The sequence below is a fragment of the Thamnophis sirtalis genome, unplaced genomic scaffold (genome assembly GCF_051295495.1).
Source record: "Thamnophis sirtalis isolate CommonGarterSnake01/CBP01778 unplaced genomic scaffold, rThaSir2_p1.2 scaffold_3, whole genome shotgun sequence".
NCBI classification, from domain to species: Eukaryota; Metazoa; Chordata; class Lepidosauria; order Squamata; family Natricidae; genus Thamnophis; species Thamnophis sirtalis.
The window spans coordinates 57,952,351-57,980,242 of record NW_028261383.1 but is presented as its reverse complement, the minus strand read 5'-3'; the positions used below and the strand labels follow the sequence as shown (position 1 = coordinate 57,980,242).

The following is a 27,892-nucleotide window of genomic DNA, read 5'->3' as shown; positions in this document are numbered from 1 at the left end:
ACAACAAACTCTGACATTTGTTAGTTTGCCTTGCTGTTAGAGTTGATTTTATCTAAAGCATTGTTTCTCCACCTTAGTATCTTTAAGTTGTGTGGACTTCAATTCTCAAAATTGCTGGTTGGGGAATTCTGGTTCTAAAATGCTACTAGGAAAGAACATTGTAAAGCTTTTTGAAACAACGTTGTTGAAAAATAACTGTACCTGCTCAAAATGTCTGACAAAATGTCAAGGGCCTCAAGTTGTACCGACACATCTTCTTGCTTTCCAATAGCTCCAGTCAGCTGAGCGGTGATATTTTTGCAAACGTTGGCTGTCATGGTAGAACCTGTGAAGGTGAGAATTTGAAGAGAAAAAGAATGATGGTTTCAACAAAATTGTTCTTGTTTTGTAATGCTTTTATCAAACAATCAGATCAGATCAAGCAAATTTAATTAACAGGTTTTCAAGTCATAAGCTGTCCACAGGCAATGGGGATCATCATACCAGTCTTCTGCAAAATGACAGCCTCCAGATGGGCGAGGATTACATTCCCAAATTCCTCAGTAAATACAACCAAGAACTATGCTATTTAAGAACTGTGGAAGTTCAGTCCTAAAGTATTCTAAACCTGGAATACTGCAACAAATTTTGGTGACCATATTTCAAAAAAGATGTTGAGACTTTGGAAAAAGTTCAGAGAAGAGCAACTAAGATGATCAAAGGCCTGGAAACTAAAACATATGAATAAAGGCTGCAAGATTTGGGTTTGGCTAGCTAGTCTAAAGAAAAGAAGAATTAGGGGCAACATGATAGCGGTTCCAGTATTTGAGGAAGGGGCCAAACTATTCTACAAAGCACTAGAGGGCAGGACAAGAAACAATGGTTGGAAACTAATCAAAGTGAGAAACAACCTGGAATTAAGTGGAAACTTCCTAACAGTGAGGAGAAATAACCAGTGGAACAGCTTGCCTCCAGAAATCATGGTTGCTTCATCACTGGAGGTTTTTAAGAAGAGACTAGACTTTCACATCTGAAATAGTATAGGCCCGGCATGGCGAACCATAGGATGCATGCCATAGGTGGCATGCAGAGCCATTTGTCAGGGCACACAAAGTGTTGCCCTGTCAGCTGGCCAGCGCATGCATGCCAGCTGAGTTCAGCCTTTTTTAAAGCTATTTTTCGCCCTCCCCAGTCTCCAGAGGCTTTATAGGAGCCTGGGGAGGCCGAAAAAAGCCTCCCTGCCCACCCCCGGAGGCCCTCTGGAGGCTTCAGGGACCTCCAGGAGGCTTCCCTGAAGCCTCCGGAGGACTAAAAACCACCCTACGAGCAAACTGGAAGTCGTAGGGTCTTTTTTAGTCCTCCGGAGGCTTCAGGGAAGCCTCCTGGAGGTCCCTGAAGCCTACGGAGGGCTTCCGGGGGTGCGGGGGAGGCTGTTTTCGCCCTCCCCAGGCTCCTATAAAGCCTCTGGAGCCTGGGGAGTATGAAAAAAGCATGGAAAATGGGAGGAGCGCCTCTCATGCGTGCATGCGCACTGGGGGGGGCATGCATTGTATTATGGGTCTGGCACTCCCGTGCACGACCCCCCTGCACTCCCCTCCCTTATGGCACGCGAGCCAAAAAAGGTTTGCCATTGCTGGTATAGGCTCTCCTTCTTGAGCAGAGGGATGGACTAGAAGACCTCCAAGGTCCCTTCCAGAATAGAGGGGATTCCAGAATCCCCTCTACTAAAAGTACATAGGAATTGAAGAAGGGAGCATTGCATGTAATTATTACAATTTTATTCTTTAAAATTACAGAGAAACATTTGCCAGGCATTTTGCACAAGATTTCAGTGATCTAAACATTACTATTAGTGTATATTGCATAGATTTTACTCCAGGGCCACTAATATTTGGAGTTTGGCATACCTTCTGCCAGTATTCTCAAAAAAGATCTGCTTATATCCCAGTGGTTTCTGCTTCGTGAATTTTTACTCGTAAAACAGATAACATGGGGACATGATCAGTTACCAAATGTGGATGGATCAAATGTTCCTATGCTGCCTATTACTGCTTCGTGCTTCAAACAATTCCACTTCCCTCCCAGGAAGCTTCTTTCTAGTCTATGCTCAGGAGAGGTGGGCACAGTTCTAAACCACCCTGAACTGCAACCAATCATCATTTTGGTCTGTTGAGAAAAATTACAAGATCCATATGACTCACAGGAATTGATTGGAAAGGATGATGCTGTCAGAGGCCAAGGCATTTCTTTTTTGCAGTATCACAGCTTCCCATTTTCTGAACACACAGAAAGTCAGGTGCAATAACATCCTTGTTGTCTGTAGGCACCAAGGCAGTCGGGATACCTATTCTGACCCAGGCTTCCTTAGAGACTGAACCATCAAGCAATCTAGTCTAGGGTTCAATTCCATCCCCAGTTGTCTTTAATATCTGCCTAACATCACTGGAGGAGATCATCTATTGGCCATATCATCAGGTTGAGGTAGCATCAATCTGCAAGTGATGTTTAGTTATATCTATATGTCTACATGGAGCTGAGTCGGTAATGTAGCTAAAATCCTGACTCAATATTTTGAGATAGTCAGGCTATGGATTGGGGGGAAAAACAGCCTCCAACTTAATCCAAGAAGCCAGCTAAATCCAGCAATTTTAACTTTGTTGTTCTTTCCTAGAAAGAGCAAGTTCACAATCTTGACATTTTCGTGAATTCATGACTCCAGCTCAAAGAACAGGTAGCGGTCATGACCAGGAAGGTCTATGCCCTAGTGTAGCTGGTAGACCAGTTGCAAACTTTCTGGGAACACTAGACTACAGTGGGCTCTATAGTACAGCCTCCCATGCCCGTTTCCACCTGTTAAGTAAATTATTATAATTCACTTCATGTGAGGGCTGCCCTTAAAGATTAGTTGGACACTTCTACTGGTTCAGATGGAAGCTGTCATAACAGATCAGAGCCATTACTATAGCTCTGTCTTGAGCATTGCATTTGTTACTGGTGTGTTTCCAAACCAATTCAAGATCCTTGATAACACTTACAGAACCTTATATGGATTGGAATCTGGGTAACTTTAAAACTGCCTATTTTAGGTAAAGTGCACCTACATGAACAGAAAGCATCTAATGAACTTTTCCTCCTACTGGGGAATCAAGCTGGAGATGCCTGAAAATTGGAATTCTCTATAGGGTGCTCTCAATTTTCAACAAAGCACTGGAAAGCATTGATCCTGGCCTCATAGTAAACGGTGTTCAGATCAACAATTTAAAATATGCTGATGATACAGTTCTGCTTGCCAGTAAGCATGAAGACCTTCAGCTCCTCATCAACCGAGTCTTAGAAATATCTGAAAAATATGGCTTGAAGCTTAACACATCAAAAACCAAGATCATGGTCGTCAGCAAACCATCCATTAATTTACCATTGATAAATTTGGAAGCAATACCAGTAGAAAAAGTTGAAAGGTTTTAATTTACATGAAAGCTGGGACATGATCAGTGAAGTAAAGACAAGGATAGAGAAAGCTCAAACAGCATTCTTCAAAATGAAAAAGGTCTTCTGCAGTCATGACATAAGCCTAAGTCTAAAAATCAGGTTTGTCAGACATTACATCTTTTCTATCCTGCTCTATGCAGTAGAGAGTTGGTCTCTGACAGAAAGCCACTTGAAGAAAGTAGAAGCATTTGAAACGTGGATTTACAGATGGCTGTTATGTATAAGCTAGCTTAACAAAATCACAAATGAGGAGGTGATAAGCTGCCTGGGAAAGCCAAGAGAAATCATCAAAGCCATTAAGCAGAGAAAGTTAGAATATTTTGGACATATGATATGATACCCAGAAAAATATGGCATCCTTCACTTAATCTTCCAGGGAAAGATTGAAGGCAAATGAGGTCCAGGCAGAAGAAGAATATCATGGCTTCAAAATCTAAGGGACTGGTTTGGACAAAACTCAGCAGCACTTTTTCATGTGGCTGTTGACAAAAATAGGATTGCCAACATGATCGTCAACATCCAATGACGGATATAGCACAAGAAGAAGAAAGAAAAAGAATAGGATGCTCCTCTCCTATGGAACAATTTCTCCTTGAGGTGACTCTTTTCTTCATTATCCTCTAAAATATTGTCAAGATCTGATTATTTCAGAAGGCATCAAAAACTACTTGCATGATTTACTGCCTGAATGAGATAATGAACAGAAATGCTATATTGGAGGTTGATACTTAATATATTACTCTAAACTGTAATTCTTGTTATTGTACATCACGCACACTGTTAGCTCTATGCCACTAAAGAGTTGGTCAGACCGTTTATGCAGACCTTTTTGCCACTTTGGGAAAAAAAAATTCTGCTTTATAAATTTGCAATTTTAGATTTCGTACTCATGATTGCCAGAGCTAGTTACTTTCTTAGCATTGCTCATTTAAATTTAAGCAGCAACAAAAATAAAATGAAACAAATCCCTTCAAAATAATAATAATAGTAAATTAAAGAAAAAGTTCTGATGTGATGACCTTATTTAATGAATTTGGTAGAATTTGGTTCCAATGTTCATCAAGTGAAAAGCTAACTCCGCATGAAGTCCATTTGTGGAAGAACTACCTAAAAATGACTATGGGAAGAGGGCATTGAAACAAACATCTTTGGTTGCTTGCTTAGAAAATAGATTGTTTTCCAGAATCCTCCCAACACTACCGTAGTAAAACAACTTCTTTGTCTATGATGAGAAAGGAAAGGCCTTCCGCCAGGAATGCACATGTAGCATTCTTTCAATCACAATGACAAACAACAGATTATTTGTATTGTCAAGACCACTGCTTGCATGTATACATTGACAGGCCATTGTTCTGATGAAAGGAACCAACCAGACAGTGACTATCTCATTAAATCTACATTTGCATCAGCCCAGATAAATCACCAGATCATCATTTGTATCTTTTATAAATAATTTCACCTTGGCATTTTCTTCAGACCAAGGTTAGTATTAATTTGCAAACTGTGACTTTTATTTCATTTACACTTCCTCTCTTATGTTTTTAATTATATTCACTGTCATTCTCAGCATGAAACTTTTTTTTTTAAAGAAAGACAGAAACACCCGATACAGTCCAGATATGCACATTTTTCTCTTTAGTAATCACAGTATTTGGAAAATAAATCCCACAAAACAAACTCCACCCAGCATCGCTCCCCAATCACATTTGGAGGCTGGCAGGCTGATTCATTCGATCTTATAGGCTACAGACTGACTGCAAAGGGAGAACCAGCCTCATTGTTCAAAAAGAGGGTCAAGGCTTTTACCTGTAGATGGGGCAGGCAGCTCGGAAATGACGGTCTTCAATCCAATGCTAGAAATATCCCGAAGCTGTTCCTTATCAGACAGCATGTTCTTACACAGTGTATCAACAATCGTTTCCACCTGATATTCTTTCACTTTGCTCACCAAAGGACCCAAACTGAGGAGAAAGAAAGAAATCCCATATTAAAAAAAACGACCTTCCTCATAGAAGATAGGGAGTTGTAACACAATACATCCATCCTGCCCCTTCCGGTCTTGCACAGATGTCTCTCAGCCAACAGATACCTTTCACAATGCAAGTAATGATCAAGGGACAGGAGCAGAGGTGGGTTCCTACCAGTTTGGACCAGTTTGGCTGAGTAGGTAGTAACTCGGCCTGCCACGCCCCCAAACCGGTTCTATTGTCGGCGCTGCCATCTTGATGTTCAGTTCTGTGCATGTGCAGAACAATCTTCATTGCAAAAATGTGATTTTTTTCCTTTTCTAACGTGCGCACGCGCAGACCTTTTTAGGTACAAATGCGCACACATGCGGAGGGTGTGTTCGCCGTGCGTGTATGCAAAACATTTTGCGCACTTAACCGGCAATAATGCCAGCAGGAACCCACCCCTAGATAGGAATTATCCTTTGCTATGGAAGCCTACACCACTGGAAAGATTTCAACATCAAAGCTGGTCTATTGAAAATATTGAAAATATATCCTTCTCTCCTGGCCCTTAAAGCTGGTCTGCTGCCTTTAGAGTCAAGATGAAAGATACCCTGCCATGCCAATCATACAGAACCCTAGTTCTCCAATAACCTGGTTGCTTTCTTCCCTGCTATGAGTCTGTTGGCTAATCTGTAGCAAAGTCATAGAAGAGAAACCAGACCTTCATGGTATGAAATTGAAGGTCTTGTAGAAGGAGACAGAAGACACCATATTTAGAAGTCCTTTCAAAACAATTTCATATCTTAGCCTTTCACAGATCCTAATACTGGGCCCCCAATCTTTATCCAATAGTTTATAACAACACTTTACTAAGGACCTTTCCCCATTGTTCAGTTTTAAGGGTTAAGCACCCATCTGTAAGTAAGCAGAAAATTGTAGCAGCATAACACTCATTGTTCAATGTCCAGTCAATGTTTCTGCATCTAGCACTGAGTTTTGCTTTGCTCCTAAATGGTGGGCATCTGGATTTTTCATGTGCAGGTTGTGCTATACAAAGTGACTGACCAGTCAACTGGTTTTGCCTTCTCCCCTTTCCAAAGTCTTCTCCACAATTTCAACAAGTCTGCTGAACAGCCGTCTATTATTCTTAGGGAGGTACCAAGTTTTGAAACAAGCTAGGAAAGCATTTATAGGTTTTGTACCATTTCAAAATTTTACACGTATGTAAGCCTACCAAATAGCAACAGCACTTAGACTTCACACTGCTTTACAGCCCTCTCTAAGCAGTTTAGAGAGTCAGCATATTGCCCCCAGCAATCTGGATCCTTGTTTTACCCACCTCAGAAGGATAGAAGGTTGAGTCTATCTTGAGCCTGGTGAGAATCGGACTGTTAGCAATCACCAGCAAATACTGAACTAGTAGAGAGCAGAGGTGGTATTCAGCAGGTTCTGACCAATTCTGGAGAACCCGTAGCAAAAATTTTGAGTAGTACGGAGAACTAGTAAATACCACCTCTGACTCACCCCGCCCCCATCTATTCTCTGCTTCCCGAGCCCCCAACTGATCAGAAAGAAATGGGGATTTTGTAGTAACCTTCCCCTGGAGTGGGGAGGGAATGGAGATTTTAAAGTATGCTTCCCCTGCCATACCCATTAAGCCACACTCACCAAGCCATGCAACACCCACCAAGCCACAACCACAGAACCGGTAGTAAAAAAAATGAATCCTACCACTGGTAGAGATTCAGTAAGATACAGTATGTCTGTTGGATCCACTGCTTTTTCCAAAATAATTGTTCCTCACAAAGCTTGGATTCCAAACCCTTGATCATCTCTGGAGTCCTCCTCTCGATTTACTCCAATTATTACTTACTTCCTTAAATTATTATTTAACTTTATTTCAGCTACCCCACTGCAGTAAATTCTGGATGGTTTACAAATACAAAAACATTAAAAATATAAACCACCGCAGATAGTTTAGACTAAAACAATTACAATGATAATAAATTAGACCAGATGCCCCACTATTACATTCACCGCAGGCCTGGACTCAAACCTGATCTGAAATCAGAGAAAAGGTGTTGTATCTCAAAGGGAACATCATTACAGAAAGTAGGGGGCCATGGTAGAGATTTATCACTATCCTTTTTTTTAACTGCCCAGAACTTGACAAGAGTATTTCAATTGGGTCCAACCAGACCAATGTAGTGTTTTCTTATAGCTATCATATTTTTTGGAGTATAAGACAGCCCTTTCCCCCCCCAAAAAGAGGGAGAAAATCTGGATGCGTCTTATACACTGAATACAGCATTTTGGGCCTCCGGAAATCCCACCCCCCTCCGCAAAAATGGACGTGCAGAGGGCTTGGGAGGCCTGCAAAGTGCTCCTGGGGGCTGGGGAAGGCAAAAATGAGCAAAAATTGGCCCATTTTGTGTTTGTTTTTGCCCCCGTCCCCCCCATCCCCCAGCAGCACTTTACAAGCCTCCTAAAGGCTATGCATGCCCTGTTTTTTGCAAAAAACTGGGCCTGTTTTCACAAAAAAACAGACTGTTTTTTGCTCATTTTTGTCCCCCCAGCCCCGAGGAACATGTTGCAGGCCTCTCAAACTCTCTGCATGCCCCATTTTTCACAAAAAGTGAGGCGTTCACAGGGTTTGGGAGGCCTGCAGAGTGCAAAAACCTTTTTTTTAAAATTTACCTCTTCAAAATCTTGGTGCGTCTTATATTCTGAAAAATACAGTAATGCAAAAAACAAAAAAACAAAAAACCTCTTACCATTTGACAGCCAGGTTTTGCACTTCCCCATTTTTATCCTCAAGCAATTTTAGGAGCATTTTCACAACCTTTTTCTCACTGTCTTCATCTAGCTTTATGGAATCTTTCTGCAGTTCCATCATCAAATCATTGGTAGCCATAAATCTGGAAGAAAGAGTATCAGTGATAGGTTGGTCAGTGGAGAATCATAAATCCATATTCCATGATAGAAAGATCAACATCTATCGATCCAAAAGGTAAGTAAAACGGATTCTTCACTAGTAATCATGAATTTATTAAATGTGGAACAAGAATCCTCTTAATTAAAAGTAATATAATACAGAAATATTGAACTATCCAAACAGTGTCACTCGATTTTTGCTTGCTCCAGGAACACCTTGCTTTTGAAAGGCCCTGCAAATCATCTGATTTGAAAGTGAAGAATATATTACACTCCCAGCAATGCTTTGCCAGGAAAATTGTTAGCTCTGATCCAAAGAAGTGCTTTGTGCATTATATAGCTGGGGAAGAGGAAAGTTTTTTTCCCAAGATTTTTTTTTTAATGCAAATTATACATATTGTAGAAACAAAGCGTTGTTCAGGTCTTTTCTTTTACACCAGTGGTTCCCAAAGTGAGCGGTACCGCCCCCTGGAGGGCGGTGGGATGACAGGGGGGCGCTAAGAGGCAAGGGGGCAGCAGGGGAGGCGCTAAGAGGCAAGGGGGATGGCAGGGGGCGTTAAGAGGCAAGGGAGGTGGCAGAGGAGTGCTGTACTGTACTCCCAACTCGCCTAGCTTAGTGCGCAGGCGTGGAAGGGAATGCAATGAGACCGAAAGCGAGAGTCCTTCCCTGCGCAGCTTGTGTGGAGGTTACGGCTCAGTCTTGCCTCACCAGGAACCGGCAACCCCCGTGCCTTAGGGAAGGTTTGGGTCTCTCGTGCGCCTTCAGTGGGTGGAAGGGTTGGTTCTTCTTCACCACGCGAGACTGGCAGTTAAAACTGCTCCTCCAGCTGCGGGTGGGCAGCCGTGAACCCCTAAGCGTAGCGATGGAGTTGTCTTCTCTGCTTCTCGCTGGCTTTGCCACCTTTCTTCTCCGCGGCCCGCTGTTATTTAACGAATGGGCATGCGGGTGAACAACTTCACAAGAGCCAAAGGTCCTGTCCCACCCGACATGAGCACATGGAGACCCTCGCCCGGTCTGTCATGCTGTATATTAACTGAGCTGCTACCTCCGTAAAAAATTGCGGGGGAAGGTGAAATTTTGGAATGTGATTCTAAGAGGAAGAGTAGCTACTCCGCTTGAGCTACTTTGTTATGTAAATAAGGATTGAGCAGCATACAAAAGAGGTTGTGGATTGTAATCCTTTCATGCTGGGGCAGGGCATGATTTTGCAACTACTTCATAGATGCACTTTTTTTTTTCTATAGTATTAGTATTGTTAATAGGATTTTTTTTAAATCATCTGGATTAATAAACAATCTTAATCTTGTCCACTGCTGGAAATACTCCAGAAAATGTGTTTTAAATTAGTAATAATTTTTATAGCATTAGCTGGCTGGCTGATTTGCTGAAAGAGGGAGGGACATTTTGTTCAGAATAGTTTGTGGAATTCAGACAAGTGGTTCTCAAGCATTGACACGCCTAATAAAAGTAGCTTACAGTGCAGTTTAACATCATGTCCTGACTACATCCTTGTGTTTCTCGCCAAAATGAATTGTCATTGCCCTGATCTCATTCCCAGTAATGAGTGAAATATCTTTAATCATTAGTTGTACTAGCTATAAAGTGGCATTTTTCCTCCTTTCCTATTGACTTTGCTTGTCAGAAGGTCCCCAAAAGTGATCAACATGACCCTGGGACACTGCAACCATCATAAATATGAGTAAGTTGCCAAGTGTCTGAATTTTCATCACATGGGCATGGGAATGATGCAACGGTTGTATGTGAAAAACAGTCATAACTCAATTCTTTCCGTGCCATTGTAACTTCATACTGTCACTAAACTAATAGTTGTAAGATAAGGACCACCTGTATTTCACAAATTGCTAGGGAAGATACAAACTTGCTCTCTTCCTGCCTACATTCCAAACTCTGCTATCTCTTTGCTCTCTGAAAAGCCCCTTTCCTCCTGCTGCAGACTACAGGTAGTCCTCAGATTATGACTACAATTGAGCCCAAAATTTCTTTTGTTAAGTGAATTTTGCCCTATTTTATTATCTTTCTTGCCACTTGTTAAATGAATCACTGCACTTGTTACTAACGTTGTTAAGTGAATCTGGCTTCTCCATTGACTTTGCCTTGTCAGAAGGTTGCAAAAGATGATCATATGACCTCGGGACACTGCAACCATCATAAATACAGTATGAGTCAGTTGCCAAGCATCCAAATTTTGATCTTACAACCATGGGGATGCTACAATGGTCATAACTGTCAAAAAGGTCATAAGTCACTTTTTCAATACCTTTTCAATGATGAAGATTTTGATCGTTTGCTGCTTCATACAGAAGTTCGTTGGCTATCAAAAGGCAACTGTGTGAGAAGCTTTTACAATCTTTTTGACACTGTTGTGGAGTTTTTTGAAGACAAGAATGCCTGTCTCAGTGGTGAACTCAAAGAGATCAGGCATGACATTGCTTATTTATCAGAACTATTTGCAAAGTTCAATGAAGTGAATTTGCAGTTGCAAGGAAATTAGGTCAATTCTTATTAAGGCCAAATCTGTCATCTCTACGTTTATTTCAAAGTTAACTCTATTCAAGCGCAATATAGGCCGTTGCGAGCTATACCAATTTCCGAGCTTCTCTGAGCTAGAAGAAAAAGGTGGGATACAAGAGGTTATCCTTTATTTGAAGTACGAATATGTCACTAGAAAGATAGTCAAATTCTTTTTCTTTTTTGGCAAACTTTTAAATTAAGTTTATTAGGATATAAAACACAAAAGAAAATGAAAATAGTAGGAAAAAGGGAAGGGGGAAAAGTGTAGGGTAAAGGGGAACAACAAAAGCATTGATTTCCAACTCTTGTTTGTGCAATAGAATTGGATAACATTTAATGTGCAATTAATTATTACAGATTTGAATTTTACTGTTGCTATCTTCCTTCCATCGTGCGAACAGCCCAGTCACATGACCCCCCCAGCCACACCCACCAAGCCACGCCCACAGAAGCGGTAGAAAAAATAATTGAATTCCACCACTGGGGGGAGGGCACTGAGGATCAGTTTGTAGCACCAAGGGGGCGGTGGACTGAAAAAGTTTGGGAACCACTGTTTTACACCCTCTCATTTACAAAATCCATTTTACATCATAGTTTTGTTTTCACTTTCAGCCAAATTATTCTCTTCTATTATTTTCATCTTTAAACTTATTTTTCTTAATACATAAATATTATCTTGAATTGCCCCTTCAAAGTTACACCAAATTTTCATTTCTTATTTTCTCCATTTATATATCTTACTATACACAACATATATCTTCTAATTCAATTTAAACATAGAGAGTATTTCTTTCACTTTTTCTACAATTAACAATATATTATAATTTCTTTATTTCTTAATTAACTAAATAACAATAACAATCTTACTATTATTCAGGATGAGAAAACTTTTCGCATGCTAAGCAGGTATGTCCCACAATCCTCCATAACCATCTTTGGCATGCCATATTTTTGTATTAACCACGTACAACAGCAAACACCAATTAGCCAACTGACATGCTCAGGTTGTGGCATCCAAGCCCAGAACATTTTTACTATTCTGTTTCTAAGGCCTTCTAATCTTCTGAGCGTAACATTAAAGCAGAAACTTGCTTAAATACATTCTCGGAATTTAAAATTGACATTCTTATAAATAATCCTTCTTCAGCTTGCTGCCCTTACAGATAAATTGAATCAAAACTCCCAAACGTTTCCAGACTGCTTGGTTATTAAATATATTAATTGGGCAGAAAAGAAACTATAGTTCAACAATTCTGGAACAGTGGGGATGACTACCCTAGACTTGGCTCTACTGAATTCAAAATATTATTTTCCTACAAACACATTTCAAACTGCAGAGGCTTCAGATTTCAACATTCCACAATTGCTGCCCTAAAATGTTTAGTATAACTGTTGTGCACATAAAAGGCAACTTTGAATGCAGCTCTATCTTGTCTTGGATTTCAATAGGATGAAGCTGGGGGCAAAGCTACCTATTAATACTTGGGAAACATAAACATGTCAAAGATCAGCCTTGAGCACTGGGACAAGATTCTCTACATGTATGAAATGGGGAACAGTTCTTCAGATTCCAGTAAAAGTTTGCACTGCAAAAAAGGAATTAAGATATATAGCAGCAGGGATAAGTAAACACAACTTTTATAACTGCATCATTGCCTGCTATATTTCCTTGGTTCAAAATATCAATAAGCCATAATGTGATTTCCTTCGTTTTAACTCAGTGATACATGAAACCAACCATTATGATTTGTAAATCATGATTTCTAGCTTAATACAAATTATATGTGTGAATGAGTTAACTATGTCTTGTTCAGTAATCTATGGTTAAAAACATAGCATTAGCTATGAAGACAGACACTAATTAAGGATTTACAATGAAGTAGATCATGCTCAGACTAGTAATCATAAGATATAGCTGGCTTGTTTATTCCTAATATTTGGCTTGTGCCACTATGATTCATGCTGATCCCTATATAACTCCAGACTCTTTGCTTTCAGTTTAGTGTGGTCTATAAGCATACCTTTATCTTACCTTTGTGGGTTCATCAATAAAATATGGTTAAAATCCTTTCTTAGATGTAAGCTACTTATTCCTTAATTTTTTCTATTTGCCTTCTGTTTTAGCATATAATTAAAACAATATTCAGAAAATATAGAGTAGTTATTAAGCATCTGACTAGGGACAAGATTTTATAAAGACTGATCTATAAAATAAGAACATGATTTTAAAAATGTGAAGCATATTCTTAAAAAATATAGATGCTTCTGAGCTTTGTCACAGCCAATTTGCAGTATATTAGATCATGATAGATAATAACTTACTTCAATTGCATTTGCTGCCTTTCAAAGCAATTATTTCTGGTTTGAGACACAAAAAAGGTTCTGAGTTCAACAAACATAAGAAATATGGGACATATTTTAAGTACCTCAGTAATATCTGCCTGATCTCGTAATCTTTTGACTCCGGTGAGCTTTATATTCTCTGATAAGAATTTGACTGTTTTTCTGCTTCTGGATTTTGTGCTAGAGATGAGGAAACACTGACTTTGTTTTTTGCTAGTTAGATGAGGTTTGTTGGTACAGAAATGGCTAGTATATATTAGCATGTAAAAGTAAAAAAGTTAAGGCTCTAATGTTATTCAATTCTATTGCACAAAAAAGAGTTGGAAATCAATGCTTTTGTTGTCCCCCCTTTACCCTACACTTTTCCCCCTTCCCTTTTTTCTACTATTTTCATTTTCTTTTGTGTTTTATATCCTAATAAACTTAATTTAAAAGTTCACCAAAAAAGAAAAAGAATTTGACTATCTTTCCAGTGACATAAGGGATAACCTCCCTCCCCTCCAATTACGCCTGTCAAGTCAACGATCTTGTTACACTTCAATCTACAAGCAGAGTAAACTAAACTAAATGTACTATATATTTAAGCCAGTGTAAAGCCCATTACGCTGTGAAACAAAAAAGGAATTTCTTTCAGCATCTTGAAACAATGAACTATCAGTTTCTGTACTATGATTTAACTCAACCTTCTCTTGCTGCTGTCCAGATGTGTTGGGACTACAACTCCCAGCATTCTTAGCTGCCAATTCTAGGATTTACACTCCCCTGCCCTCAACATCTGGAAAATAGTAGCTTGAGGAATATTCAATTATTCTGAGTTTATTCCCTTTAATACATTTGATAGCACTACTTCATCTTCTTTGCTTTTATCACTGTTTCTTTCAAAACCTTCCAAATGTGCAATATATGCCAGTACATCTAATATACAGCATACTTTTACTTATTTAGGAATAAATATTTCCAATTAAATAAAGCATCTTTTAAAGTGGATTAAACTTCAACAGAAATTCTTTCAGCAATGCAGCAAAACAGTGCCTGGTGACCAATACTCTCTCTAGCTTTCCAGTTTATTAGCCAAGATTACTTTTGTTTTTCTTTAATCCAACTAGTGAAGATAACTAGCCAATAACAGCTGATGGAAAGTGTTCCCACTCGGAGGAAGGATATAAAAGGTTGCCATAATATTAGCTGCATGAGAAATTGGAGACTGTAATCTTTCCCCTTTCTCCCTGCAGTAAATTTCCTATCTGTCTTTTCTAAAAACACAGCCTACAGCATTGCCCTGCCTCCTGTACGCTATCAATTCTAGCTAAACAGAAGTATCTTTTTCATGGTAAAGGTACCCTTTTTTTAGCTGCCCTTATTAAAAACATCACCCCTTCTTCCAGAACTGCCTCCCTCCCACCTCTCCTTTGCAAATACAGACACATGTGGGCAATTCACCAAACAGTTCACAAAAGCAACACACACCTCCAGAGCACTGCATATCTCTCTCTCTCACACACACACACACACACACACAAACACACACACACACACACACACACACTACCCCCACCTCCAAAAAACCCTAAATCCTACCTGAAATCTTTATCTGTGGATTTCATCTTCTCCAAGAGGTTGGAGATATGATAGGATATGTTGGTCATCTTGAACAGCTGGTCCGGGAAGATGATCTCTTCTACACGGCTTGCTTTAATATAGAGATTTCAAGCAAGAGTACAAGTTTCTCGCTGTCCTAATCAGGGAGCTCTGCCGGCGTGAAATCTGCATGGAGAATATGGCGACAGAAGGGGCACAGTGAGACTGGGGTAGTGTTTTTCCTTTCTCTCCCCCCCCCCTTTGGTTAGAAGTCACTGGAAAAGCTAAGCCCCTGGACTGTTATCAGAGGATATATATAGCCTGTAGTTGGAGCTGTAGTTGAGCTAATGGCACCCCCTCCCGGCAGACATCTGCAGCCTCTCAAGTTCTCCCGGAGAGAAAAGTGGAGGAAAGGAGGCAGCAGCTGCTGCTTCTTTTCTCACCCCATCTCAGTGGCTATTTGGCCAGTGCTGCAGCAGAACTGCAGGTGTTTGCTGACACACTGCAATCAAATGGCAAATCATCCTGAAATGAGAAGGGGGGAGAGAGAGGGGGAGAGGGGAGAGAGAGAGAGAGAGAGAGAAAGAGAAGCAATGAATCACCTCTATCTGGCTAGGGACAGCTGATGTTGACACTCAGCGCAGAAGGAGGTCAATTAGTTTGCCTTTAGGAAGTTCTCTATCAATCTACCCATTCTTCCAGTATTAAGAGCTGATGTTCCTACTTTGCCAAGTACTTTTTAAATTCTGAATAATGGCATATAAATTAATTTGAGGTCTATGCAACACCATAAATCTAAAAGAGATGCTGGATAAGCATTCATTCATTTTTTGGGGAAATGGCTCATTACAAAAGCTATAATTTTTCATTCCCAGGAGCTCAAATTGATACAATAAATTTGTTCTGGCTACAGAAAGCTAACTACAGATAGGTCAGTTTGCTTTTATTTGTAACTTTACAGTATTTCCAATTAACAAAGAAATTAACCATTTCTTTTCACAAATTTAAATTAACAATGAAAAGAATTCCTATTACTGCATAATTGTGTGACATTTACTTCTGATTAATTGAGCTACTTGTACAATACATTGAACCATCCAGGCTGGATTCATCCAATTTACTAAATTGAAATGTGGTTTATGTTTCCGTGTGTCTTGAGAACATAAGCAATGAGTCTAGGGCAGATAAAGAACTACAGGACAAATCAATGGATATCTACTGAAAATGTTAATTTGCTTGAGTTCTGTTTACAATTACTGTTAGATAATGTCACAAAATTGCAACCAGTTTGATTATTTTTTAAGTAAAGATGCACCCACCTCTCTGACATGAATTTTAGATATATCTAGATTTTTCTTTACTGGTGTCAGGTACTGTATATAATTCCTGTACAAGAATGTACTTTTCTAGCACCTTCAGAATCTTTTGTCCCAGTTTATTGTTACTGTTTATTGTTACCAAATAGGAAACATTTAATGATTGGCAACATCAATACATTGAATGCAACAAGTGTAAAATAACAGCTACTGATTACTCATCTATAACTTTATTCTTCCACATGAAAGAGTTAATCATTTTATTTTTATTTTTTTTAAAAAAGACTTACAAATTCAGATTTACTGAATTTCAATACTCATTATACCAAGATATTGGAAAGGAAAAGAAAACAACAGTACCATTGATATGAGAATTGGATCTATAATGATTGTGTTCAAATTCTTCTCTACTCCAGACATATTTTCACCTTATAACTCAGGAAATGAAAGTATTTTTCAGCTTTTGTCCCATTTCCAATTGCTTATCTAAATGTTGACAGCATTGAAGGAAACCGGTAGTCAATGTTGATACCTATAGCATACTCTAAACCACAACACACTTTACTACAAATGCATACTCATTTTTAATATTGGGGATAGAAAGCATTTTACTCGTAGTGAAAACATGACTTAGCCTGCTCAGCCTTTCAACAGTCCTATGAAATTATACTTTTCCCATACTACTAGGTATGTAGGAGTGCATCATTATCCACCTTGGGATCTCCAAATGTGTCAGGCTATAATCTCACCATTCCCAGTCAGTGGAGCAACTGATGATCCAGTATCATGGCATCAAATTCGGGAACTGATACCGAGGGCAGGAAATCAAATTGTTTTCTGGCTGGGATAACATACTGCGCCAAGCCCTAGCACATCACGCATAAACCGCGATTTACACCCGCTCAGTTCAAGCCAAACTGGCTATGATTCAACCCCGTTAGGAAAAAAAAAATAACTAGTCTGCCCCCGTTCCCAAAGCAGCGAGGGATAAAAGCGGCAAAGGTTACAAAAGGGAGGGTGTGGGAGAAACACGCAGAGCCTCTCGCCTGGCAGAAAGAAGGTAAAGAAGGCGGCCTCGGCAGCAGGAGGAGGAAGTTTCGTGCGGATCTGAGGAAGAGGGTTTTTTTTTCCCAGCCGGAAGGTTTTGGTTACGCACAACCTGGCTGCGCTTGCTTGCCACGTCTGAGAGCGTCCGACCGGGCAATCATATCGCGGAGCCGGGCTGGTCCCGTGAAGATTCCTCTCTCGTCGCCGCCATGGTGAGATTGAGGGTGTGGGGGGAGCCGGGATTGGCGCTCAAGCTTGGGCTCCCTTCGCTTAGGATAGTCAGGTTGGCGCTCCGGCGTGTTCCCCTCCAGGACTTGAGAGTATGAGGAGCGCGGGGTTAGCGGGTGGTCATTTTGCCAGTTCCCGCAGGGCTGAGCTGGCTTGTCGCCGAGCTTCTCCCGGGAAACGGCGAAGGTCGAGCGAGGCGAGGGCCAAGGATCAATGCCCATTCTCCGACTCCAGCTCTTCTCTGATCCCGGCCACGTCTAAGACTCCTTCCCAAGCCATTCGTCTGGGATCCTGAAAGCGCCCGTCCTGTATTGCTGGACGCTTTGCAGGAGATGCATCTGCCCCATTCATCCAAGCGCCTGTTTTTCATTCATTTTCTTTTTAATTCTTGAGGGTGGGGTGGTGTTGTCTTGCACTGAACTGAAAACGGAAGCAGGTATTTTTTTCCCCAAAAGGCTACATTAAAGATCTACTGGTTTTAAATGTTTCTGATCCAGACCAAATTGTCTATGGAGATTCTCACTCATTCAGGTCATGGTTGTCACAAAGGTGCTTTTTTTTCAAGAAATCCAGACCAGTTACTATGGTTTGGTGATGGACCTAATTTGATATTGTGGATGACAGTTGAAAAGCTTGGTAGCAGCCAGGAAAAAGGAAAGCATTTTTTTTCATCAAGGTATACTTATGCTGAATGCTGTATAAGTAGTCCTTATTGCTACAGTTGGTCTCAAAATTTCCATTGCTGGATTGTTAATCCAGTGGTGCCCCATTTTGCAAACTTCTTGCCAGATTTGTTAAAACAAATCACTGCAGTTCTTAAGTGTATCATGAGGTTGTTAAGGGAATCTGGTTTCTTCCATTGAATTTGCTTGTTGGCTCGGAAGGTTATAAATGGTGCTCACACAACCTTGGGACAGTGCAACTGTCATAAATATATACCAGTTGCCAAGAGCATGAATTTTGATCACGTGACCATGCGGTTGCTGCAACGGCCAGAAATGTGGAAACTGGTCATAAGTCACTTTTCTCAGTGCTGTTGTAACTTTGAATGGTCACTAAATTCATGGTTACAAGTTGAGGACTAGTTGTACTAGCTTTCTGGACAGTTAGCCATATTGAACTTGCTGGAGATCAGGACAAATTGTAATACTAGTAAGATGTGTTTAAACAGTCCATAAAACTATTGAAATTAAACTTGCTGTTAAGAAACACCTTTGTTCTGAGTCTAAGATATTTTTACATCCTAGGATAGGCATAGTTTTGTGGTCAGGGTGGTCAGAATGAGAATCAAGTTTTCAAAACTAGATGTTCTGCCATCATTTTTTTTCCTGTCCTGTCAGCTAAAGCAGGCACAAAGATTAGCTCCCTGTGTTACCTTATACCAGATCAGTTTCAATATTTCATGGAAATTCTAAAAATTAACTAAGGACAAAGAAGTCAAAATGCATGTGGAATGCTATAAAATTATTTGAAAATTAATTGTGTTAATGTACATAAACTACTGTAAACAGTATGGCCAAGTCTTATATATTTTAATTCTTCACTATAAATATAAGGTTAGAGATCTATTAGTGTCATTACAGCTTCTTTGTATTTTCCTATTAGGTGTCTGTAATTAATACAGTGGACACTTCCCATGAGGATATGATAGTAAGTATTTTGTCTCTTTCATTTCTATTCCAAAATAAATACAGTAAGATTCATTTTAGAAAGATAATGCAAGGAATGAATATTTTTCTATTGTACTATAGAAAACTTCAAAGGAACACCTTTATGCTAAAGCCACTTTTTACATAGAAGGGAAAATAAAATTATGGTAAGGCTAAGAATTCTCCCCTTTCTTTGGAGAGATATAATGGGATACAGTAGTTGAATCCAGAAAATGTGGCATTAGATGATGAACATGCTCAAAGGTAGCTGTTCATTTTAATATATTTGCATGTTAATATACCATATTATAGCATATACCCGTGATGGTGAACCTATCGCACGTATGCTACAGGTGGCACATGGAGCCATATTTGCCGGCACATGAGCCGTCAGTTCCGGGACGCATGCGTGTGCTGGCAGCTGATTTTTAGCCTTCTGGAGGGCCGCGGCCTTCCCCGGGCTTCAGGAAAGCCTCAGGAACCTGGGGAGGGCGAAAACTCCCCCTCCGTGTGGGAGAGTCGGGCGTGTATGTGCGGGGTGGGTCGCACGCACAGGTGGGTTGGATGCATTGGATTGTGATTGTGGGCGCACACCCATGCGCAATAGCACACGCACACACAATTTTGGCATGCCTTTACAAAAAGGTTAGCTAGCATACACTGTACCATATAGAGATGTAGAGTGAGTGGAGCAAGAGACACATTGTCTTGTTATATTTTTGGAATGTAACAATGAGTAGCATTTGCTACTTTGAAATATGCATAAAAATGGTAGATGCCAATCTTAATAATATGGTGACAATATATAGTCATAATTGAGCATTCTGCTTGAGAGAAAATTTTGGCTCAGTCCAGACTCCGCGATCTCCATGATTGTGCTTCATTTATACTATTAGTTTTTCATATATTTTTTCTTCAAAATTGAGGTATGCTGTTTATAGTCATAAATTATGACTTGAGTAGCCTTATAAATATCTGGGAATTTGCACTGAAACAAAATGGTTTTTCAAAAATCACCCTCTGCAACATTTTTATTGGAATATTATTAGGTTTTGAAAAATGTTATGGTAGTTGTGATACTAGGCAAGTATCTAAGGCAGGGGTGTCAAGCTCACATCATCACAGCAACATCACATGATGTAACACAACTCTCCCCTCCTTTTTTCTGGCTAAACCAGGCGTGGGCATGGCCAGCATGTGACGTATCCAGCACAACCATTGATTGTAACATCTTCTTATGCTGTGTATTTTATATTTCTCTATTTGATGATAATTTGTTTTTAATTTATTTTAAGATTTTTTTTTTGCTGTTCCTAGTCACTTCTGAGACAACTGGCTATACAAATTATAATGAATAAATAAATATTACATTTTCAAAGATTTAAAAATTGTTATAGAAACAGAACCGTGAGGTTTTAAAAAGCTTATTACATTACTTCCTAGCATGATGCTCAAATGGATTACTATGGCACTCGATTGGCAACCTGCTCTTCAGACAGATCTGTGAAAATATTTGATGTCCGGAATGGAGGACAAATTCTCATAGCTGACTTAAGAGGGTGAGCTGAAGACAAGATAATTCTTTGTTGCATGACCCATTTTTCTATTTTGGTTATAGACAAAATTGCTGGCTTTTGTCCAGAATATTTTTTTTGCATATCTAATATTCAACTTGACAGCTTTTGTAAGTCAACCTTTATCTTGCCTGTCTTACAACCTATATACGATATATCCAATTTCTTACGCTTCATCTCATTTAAAAAGTGATCTAACTAAACATAATTGATTGGACTCACAAACACTAAGAAATAAACTTTGAGTTCTGTACAATTAGGAAATAATGTATTTATGTCCTGTTGTTTTTAAAAGGACTCTCCAGATAGGATGTGCTAAACTTTAGAAATGAATCTTCTTTACAAATGGAAATGTTACAACATTTTTGTTTTTTTAAAAAATATGACACCTGCTTTGAAGCCTTTGATAAGGCTGATATGTCTAAATAAAAATTGAAGTGGCTCTTCGTGTAATATTTCAGGATATAAATCACTTGACAGGATGCATGATTTTAAAGTGGTTTCAAAATGCTCTCCATACATCATAACTAAAAGCAAGGCCTTGATGCAGTAATTATTTCTTTTTCCCCCAATAGGCATGAAGGTCCTGTGTGGCAGGTTGCCTGGGCTCACCCCATGTATGGAAACATCCTAGCTTCGTGTTCCTATGACAGAAAGGTTATTATCTGGAAAGAAGAGAATGGTACATGGGAGAAGACATATGAATACACAGGACATGATTCCTCAGGTAGAAATATTCTTCTGCAAACTATGTGGGCATAGGAACAGATTGATTTAATCTTTTGGTAGAAATTTACTTATTTTGATTATGCTTATTACTTGCTTTTCCATCTTTTTTGGTGGTGCAGGCACTTCCAACTTTTAAGTGCATCCCCGTTGAAGCCAATTTTGTTGCTATCACCAGTATCTGCAGATGTAACACTTGTATAGCAATATCTTATTGCTTGTGGGATAAAGTAGCCTAGTGATCTGCAAACTAAATACCAGCTTGAAGGCATTTGTGCTGTTGTTGCCATTATAATTTTTTTAATACTTAAAGCTGCAGATTTTTTTAAAAGAGTCTGTTGCCATAGCATATTAGCCTTTCATCCCATTTAAGTAGTGTAGACTAAAAAGTTAAGATTTCTATATTTTCCTCTTGTAGTTGAGTGATTCATATAATAATGCAATCTGTTTCTACATTTTCTAACAGTCAATTCTGTATGTTGGGCCCCACAAGACTATGGGTTGATCCTGGCTTGTGGCAGCTCTGATGGGGCTATCTCTTTGTTGAGTTATACTGGTGATGGACAGTGGGAAGTGAAAAAAATCAGCAATGCACATACAGTGAGTATAGAGTCATTTTATTAAACATTTTATGTGGCAAACAAGGTGGAATATTTAAAGCATGTAAAATCTTTTTATTCTTTTACTAGAATCTGAAGTTCAGACAACCTTAGTCAAAATAAACTGTGTGGGTAAGGAAGGAAAGGCAATGTTTCTTTAATTGGATAAACATCCATGCACTATTAAACAGAGGAAATATATTTATTGTTCAACACATAAGAATAGAAAGATTACGTTAAATGTTTTCTTAGGAAGTGTTTGTAAATGAAACAAATAGTTGTTAAAATCTGTCTTTAGTTTTGCTATAAATTAGGTGAAATTACATTGATTTATTTTTGCATAGATTGGTTGCAATGCTGTTAGCTGGGCACCTGCTGTTGTACCAGGAAGCCTCATAGATCAGCCTTCAAACCAAAAACCAAACTACATCAAACGATTTGCATCAGGTGGCTGTGATAATCTCATCAAAATTTGGAGGTAAGTTAGCCTCAAAAATTATCTAATAGTTTTTTGGGTGGGGGGAAAGAGATAGAGATGTTTTAAAAAAAATTGCTTGTCCTTGTTACAAAGCTACCTTCTTTACTTCTTCCATCTGCCAAATGATTAAACCTTTCCTAGTTTCTCTCCAACAGTTATTTTATATTTTTGCTTGGTTTTTCTGCATTCATTTGTTGGGCTAGGGTAGTTATGATTCAGTGCCACAATGAAGAAAACTATGAGTATAAAACAGAAGTGATTTTCCTTTGGTGATTCAGATACCAGTTCTTCTGGGTCTTTTTTCAAGGACACTTAATAAAAACTCTCTTGAAAGTCACAAATAGCTTCAAATTGAATTGGACATTTTTGGCTTCAGAAAAAAGGAACAAGGTGTGATACGATAGTTGTTTTGAAATATCCAAAAGTGTGACACGGGGCGGCAGATTCCAACTGAATTTTAGAAAAACTTCGAACAGTACAAATTTTGAATTGTAGGGTCAGATATCCAGAGTAGTGGTAACTTTGCTTTCCTTGGATATGTTCAAATAAAAGCTTGACCGCTTTCTATTAGGGGAATTTCTGTTTGATTCCCATACTTCACTGGAAATTAAAGTTAATTTCCTAAAGGACATCTTGTAATTGTTAAGAATCTGTGAATTGTTATTCAAAGCAGACATAAACTAATTACATTGCAAAAGGTGCAAAATGTATCGGTTGGGTTTTGGAGCAGAACTGTTTGAAAGTCTTGTCCATTCTATACTTTTATCAGAAAGTAAACAGACCAATCCTATAACTGCAACATTTATCTGTATTAATATTGCTAATATTTGTTAAAATAGCCATTTCCTTTATCACAATATATTCATCTTGGTTTTTACACTTTTTTCTGAATCTTCATCTTCCCCCTCCCAATATTTCCAGAGAAGAAGATGGCCAGTGGAAAGAAGAACAAAAATTGGAAGCTCACAGTGATTGGGTCAGAGATGTAGCCTGGGCTCCTTCCATAGGTTTGCCAACAAGTACTATTGCCAGTTGCTCCCAGGTAATTTTACTTTAATGTTTACCCAATGAAGATAGAGATCTGTTATTGCCTTCTATGAGATGGCATAAATACAGTGTCATAAATAAAATTAATATGTTATGAAAAAAATAGCTTATTGAGAAAGTTTTAACTGTAAGCTTTTTGGCATATTGGTTTTTAGTAAAGTTATTGTTAATCAGCCTTTAATAAAATAAGCCAAGAGGTATTGTATTTTTTGGAGTTTAAGACGTACCCTTTTCCCTCAAAAAAGGGGGTAGAAATCTGGGTGAGTCTTATACACTGAACGCAGCATTTTTGGCCTCCCGAAACCCCTCCCCCTTTCCAAAAATGGCTGTGCATAGTCTTTAGGAGGCTTCCAGAGTGCTTCTGGGGGCTGGGGAGGGCAAAAATAAGAGAAAAATGAGCTGGTTTTTGCTCATTTTTGCCCCTTCAGCCCCCCAGGAGCACTCTATAAGCCTCCTAAAGGCTATGCATCCCCCCCCTTTTTAACAAAAAATGGGCCTATTTTTGTGAAAAACAGGCCATTTTGGGGAGGTCTGCAGAGTGCAAAAACTTTTTTTTTTATTTGCCTCTTCAAAATCTTGATGCGTCTTATACTCCTGTGTGTCTTATATTCCGAAAAATGTGGTATTATTTCTTTGAGCGGATAGAGTCATTTAGAATTCCAGTTCCCGCTTTGTAATCTGAAGCAGTAGTACCTCCAGTTAAGACCTGTATCAATGTGTTTTTAACTACTAGCATTACAAATAAAATATCCTTACGGATTGACAATTGCCAACTTGAAGCACAATTTGAATGAATTCCATGGTCATGGAGTTGTAGCTGCGGCTCTGGAGAAAGGATGTCCTTGTTAAAATGTCAGCATCATTCTGCTATAGGAGATATTGAATGTCCATTTCTTGACAGCTCTATTTGCCTTCTTCTAGGATGGCAGAGTGTTTATCTGGATGTGTGATGATGCCTCTGGAAACTCATGGTCACCAAAATTACTCCATAAATTCAGTGATGTAGTCTGGCATGTTAGCTGGTCCATTACTGCAAATATTCTAGCTGTGTCTGGAGGAGATAATAAAGTAAGTATTAAAGCACCTTGTACCTAAATTATTTAGTCAGTCCCAAGTGGCCTTTTGCTATTACTTGTTTCCTAGATTCACTTACTTACCATGTTTCCCCCAAAATACGACAGGGTCTTATTTTCTTTTGCCCTACAAAATATGGCCTTGGGCTTATTATGAGGGAGGGCTTATTGTTTTGGGGTTGCTGGGCGGCTGCTCCTTTGCAAGCGGACTCCCGAAGAGCTGGGCACAGCCTCAGGGGCAAAGCAGCCATGAGGTAACCACGCTCACGAGCAGCCGCCCTGCAAATCCCCTCTCCAGCCGGGCAGAGCACCATTCACTGACCTAGGAGGTATCACTAAGGCGCCAAGCTACATGGCGCTCTGCCCGCTCCCCATCTCCCGCGGCTTGGCACACTCGGGATACTCCCTAGGTCAGTGCATGAAGCTCTGCCCGGCTGGAGAGGGGGGTAGCGCAAGCGCCTGTTTCACCCCCAGCAAGCATGCCTCCCAGCCTCACCATGGGCACCGCCACTAGCCGCTGCCCCCACGCTCTGAGCATAACTTCCAAACTCCAAAACTCGGCTGCTGAGTCTTCCAGCATTGGCCGCTCTAGGAGTGCTCTCTATGGTGGGCCAGCTGCCAGACAGAGAGTCTTCCAGACAGAGAGTCTTCCAGCAGCCGGCCCACCAGAGAACACTCCTAGAATGGCCGATGCTGGAAGATTCCGCAGACAAGTTTTGGAGTTTGGAAGTTATGCTTGAAGTATGTCTGCAGCAGCGGCGGCGGTGCCCTGGGAGAGCTGCGCAAGGGCTTGGTGGGGCTAGGAGGCATGCTTGCTGGGGGCGGAACAGGCGCTCACGCAACCCCCCTCTCCAGCCGGGCAGAGCTCCATGCACTGACCTAGGGGATATCCCGAATGTGCCAAGCTGCGGGAGTTGGGGTGCGGGCAGAGCGCCACATGGCTTGGCACCTTATTGATGCCCCCTAGGTCAGTGAAGGCGCTCTGCCCGGCTGGAGAGGGGATTTGCCGGGTGGCTGCTTGTGACTGTGGTCACCTCATGGCTGCTTTGCCCCCAAGGCTGTGCCCGGCTCTTCGGGAGCCTGCTCGCAAGGGACAAGCCGCCCGGCAACTCCCCCCTCCAGCCAGGCAGAACGCCACTCCCCAACTTAGTGGTATCCCGAAGGCAGCAAGCAACGTGAGCACCTTTCCTCCTCCCGGCTCCCGTGGCTTGGTGCCTTTGGGATACCGCTAGGTCGGTGAGTGCTGCTCTGCCTGACCGGAGGGGGGGTTGTCCAGGGGGGTTATTTTCAGGGGTGGGCTTATATTTTTGCCCACACGAAAAATGTGTCCAGGCGTTAGTTTCGGGACAGGTTGTATTTTCGGGGAAACACGGTATGTGTTACAAAGGTATTAGTTGAAGCAAGGGGCTCAGTTATAACGTGCTTCATATTTGAAGTAAATCAATTTCTGTCAGAACTTCTGAAGAGGCTGTGAGAAAGTAGGGGCTTGTGTAAAGTATGTTCCTGGTTTATTACACTGGGATAATTAAACCTAACCTAACTCATCTTCATTCAATAAAGATGTTGTTACCCACTCTTTCCATATCATTCATAAATGTCATCACTTCTATTACATGCCTATTAGTTAATTCTTTTTTTCACAAGGATTTATTGACAGACAGTATAGTACTGTAATCTCTATCTGCCTCAGCATTATCTAGTATACATCTCTTGTCCCTCTTCCCAGTGCAGCTTTTATAGTTGTACTATACTAAGAGACCACATGTAAATAGATGCAGATAAATATAACTAACCACATATACTAACAAATCCAAGCGTTTTAAAATATGTAATATTTATCTGTCTAGCAACCGCTCTTCTTCCTTCTTGCACTATTCTCAAAATAGATTCTACTAATTTTGGAAACTCCCCAAAGCAAAGTTTTGAGATTGCTGGGAAGTAAGGAGAAGAAGCTGCAAGCTGCCTTGCCTATGTTCTGCTAGCAAGAATAGCTTCCCTTGACCAAATAATACCTAATTAAATTTAAAAGCAAACACATGAAGGCTACTTGTTAGCTAATCAAATCAAATCTAACCTTTAATGAAGAAAATTTTTCAAAGCAAGGTTCATGTTTGTAAATTGAGTTCTAAAATAAACATGGTCTTTTCTAGGTAACTCTATGGAAAGAATCAGTAGATGGACAGTGGGCATGCATTAGTGATGTCAATAAGGGCCAAGGAGCAGTATCTGCCATTACAGAAGGACAACAGAATGAACAGTGATGACTATGATGAAGATTTCCAGTTTAAAGAAGCAGTTTTTTTCTACTTTTCTTAGTAATCCAGGTTTATTGAATACGGGCCATGTAAAATTTAATTTGTTATGAATATTCTCTTGATAAAAAAAAATAAACTGTGGAATGCCTTCACCAATCTGGTTTTTAATAATTTGGTGGACTATAACTTTCCTAATTCATTGCAGCAGTCTAGGAATTAGGAGGATGAACTAACACATTTAGAAGGTACCAGGTTAGGGAAAGCCCCTGTAACAATTTGCCTTACTTGACACTTTTAAAATTCAAGGCAAAATCGACATGAAAAAATACTGTTCCTTTTAGTGTGGTTTTTTTTTTTAAAAAAAAAAGAAATATACCAGTATTTTTCATCATTTTACTTGAAAATTTTGGCATCCTTTCAGCTAGTATTTCTCTGTTAAAAGAGTCTTAAGAGTTCCTCAGAGTAATGTTTTAGTAATTACACTTTTAAAAAACTTAGTATTTTCTCTTCTGTCAAGAACTACGTGGTAGATAATTTGAACATAAGAGGAAGAGATGCGAGCCAAATTTATACACACTATGACCCAATACAGTCACCTTTGCTTTGTAGTTTGCCTTACATGTTTAACTGAAAATGTAAATTTGATCTCTAAATACTGCATAACTAATGTTGTTCTTTTGCTTTAAAAAGAGAAAGTCCAATTAAAATCCACTGAATTGTTTCAGAAAGAAAATTGCTCTATGTTGTAATTATTTTGTACATTTTTCATAGTAAATTGTAATAAATTCAGAAGGTTGTTTAAGTTGGACTCATAGGATTATTTCACTCCTGTCTTAACAGAACAGGAAGAAATTATTGAACTGCTTTGTTCATTATGCGTATTTGTGTACTTCTGGTTTATAACACAACATAATTAAAGTAATAGACACAATAAGTGTAAGGAGGAATGAGGCAGCTTTTAAGTAGTAGCAGAATAAAGAACAGAGGTCAAAGGCATATTGTTTTTCTTCCACTAATTATATGAGCAGATATTGTATATAAAAATTAAATTGGAGTCTGTAACAGCTCAGTCAAAAATCTCTCTAATCCACT

General features: G+C 39.6%; 2 protein-coding genes across 3 annotated transcripts in view; one reads left to right on the top strand and one right to left on the bottom strand.

Moving 5' to 3' along the window:
* Positions 1–16,891, bottom strand: part of LOC106543210 (cullin-associated NEDD8-dissociated protein 1) — a 35,390-nt gene extending 18,499 nt beyond the window's left edge. Inside the window, exons 1-5 of one of the 2 annotated variants that reach the window (XM_087708930.1) lie at positions 16,874–16,891; positions 14,809–14,994; positions 8,195–8,338; positions 5,275–5,429; positions 202–325 (exon numbers count right to left, since the gene is read on the bottom strand). In XM_087708930.1, coding sequence (XP_087565056.1) covers positions 202–325; positions 5,275–5,429; positions 8,195–8,338; positions 14,809–14,876 — 491 coding nt within the window. In that variant the 5' untranslated portion in view covers positions 14,877–14,994; positions 16,874–16,891. Of the gene's footprint in view, positions 1–201; positions 326–5,274; positions 5,430–8,194; positions 8,339–14,808; positions 15,043–16,873 lie in introns of those variants that run through there. The other variant, XM_087708931.1, reaches the window with a different exon arrangement.
* A 338-nt stretch (positions 16,892–17,229) lies between these two features.
* Positions 17,230–27,153, top strand: SEC13 (SEC13 homolog, nuclear pore and COPII component). The gene is made up of 9 exons (XM_087708932.1): positions 17,230–17,383; positions 19,005–19,049; positions 20,492–20,607; positions 21,198–21,349; positions 21,815–21,948; positions 22,292–22,425; positions 23,347–23,467; positions 24,394–24,540; positions 26,696–27,153. Exons 1-9 carry the CDS (start codon positions 17,381–17,383, stop codon positions 26,804–26,806), a joined length of 963 nt encoding a protein of 320 aa, XP_087565058.1. The 5' UTR covers positions 17,230–17,380; the 3' UTR covers positions 26,807–27,153.
* The last annotated feature ends 739 nt before the right edge of the window (positions 27,154–27,892 follow it).

Excerpts from the sequence above, each read along its gene's own strand:
- SEC13 (XM_087708932.1), top strand. Across the intron at positions 20,608-21,197 it reads CTCATAGCTGACTTAAGAGG|GCATGAAGGTCCTGTGTGGC; the intron begins GTGAGCTGAAGA and ends TTCCCCCAATAG. Across the intron at positions 23,468-24,393 it reads CTATTGCCAGTTGCTCCCAG|GATGGCAGAGTGTTTATCTG; the intron begins GTAATTTTACTT and ends GCCTTCTTCTAG.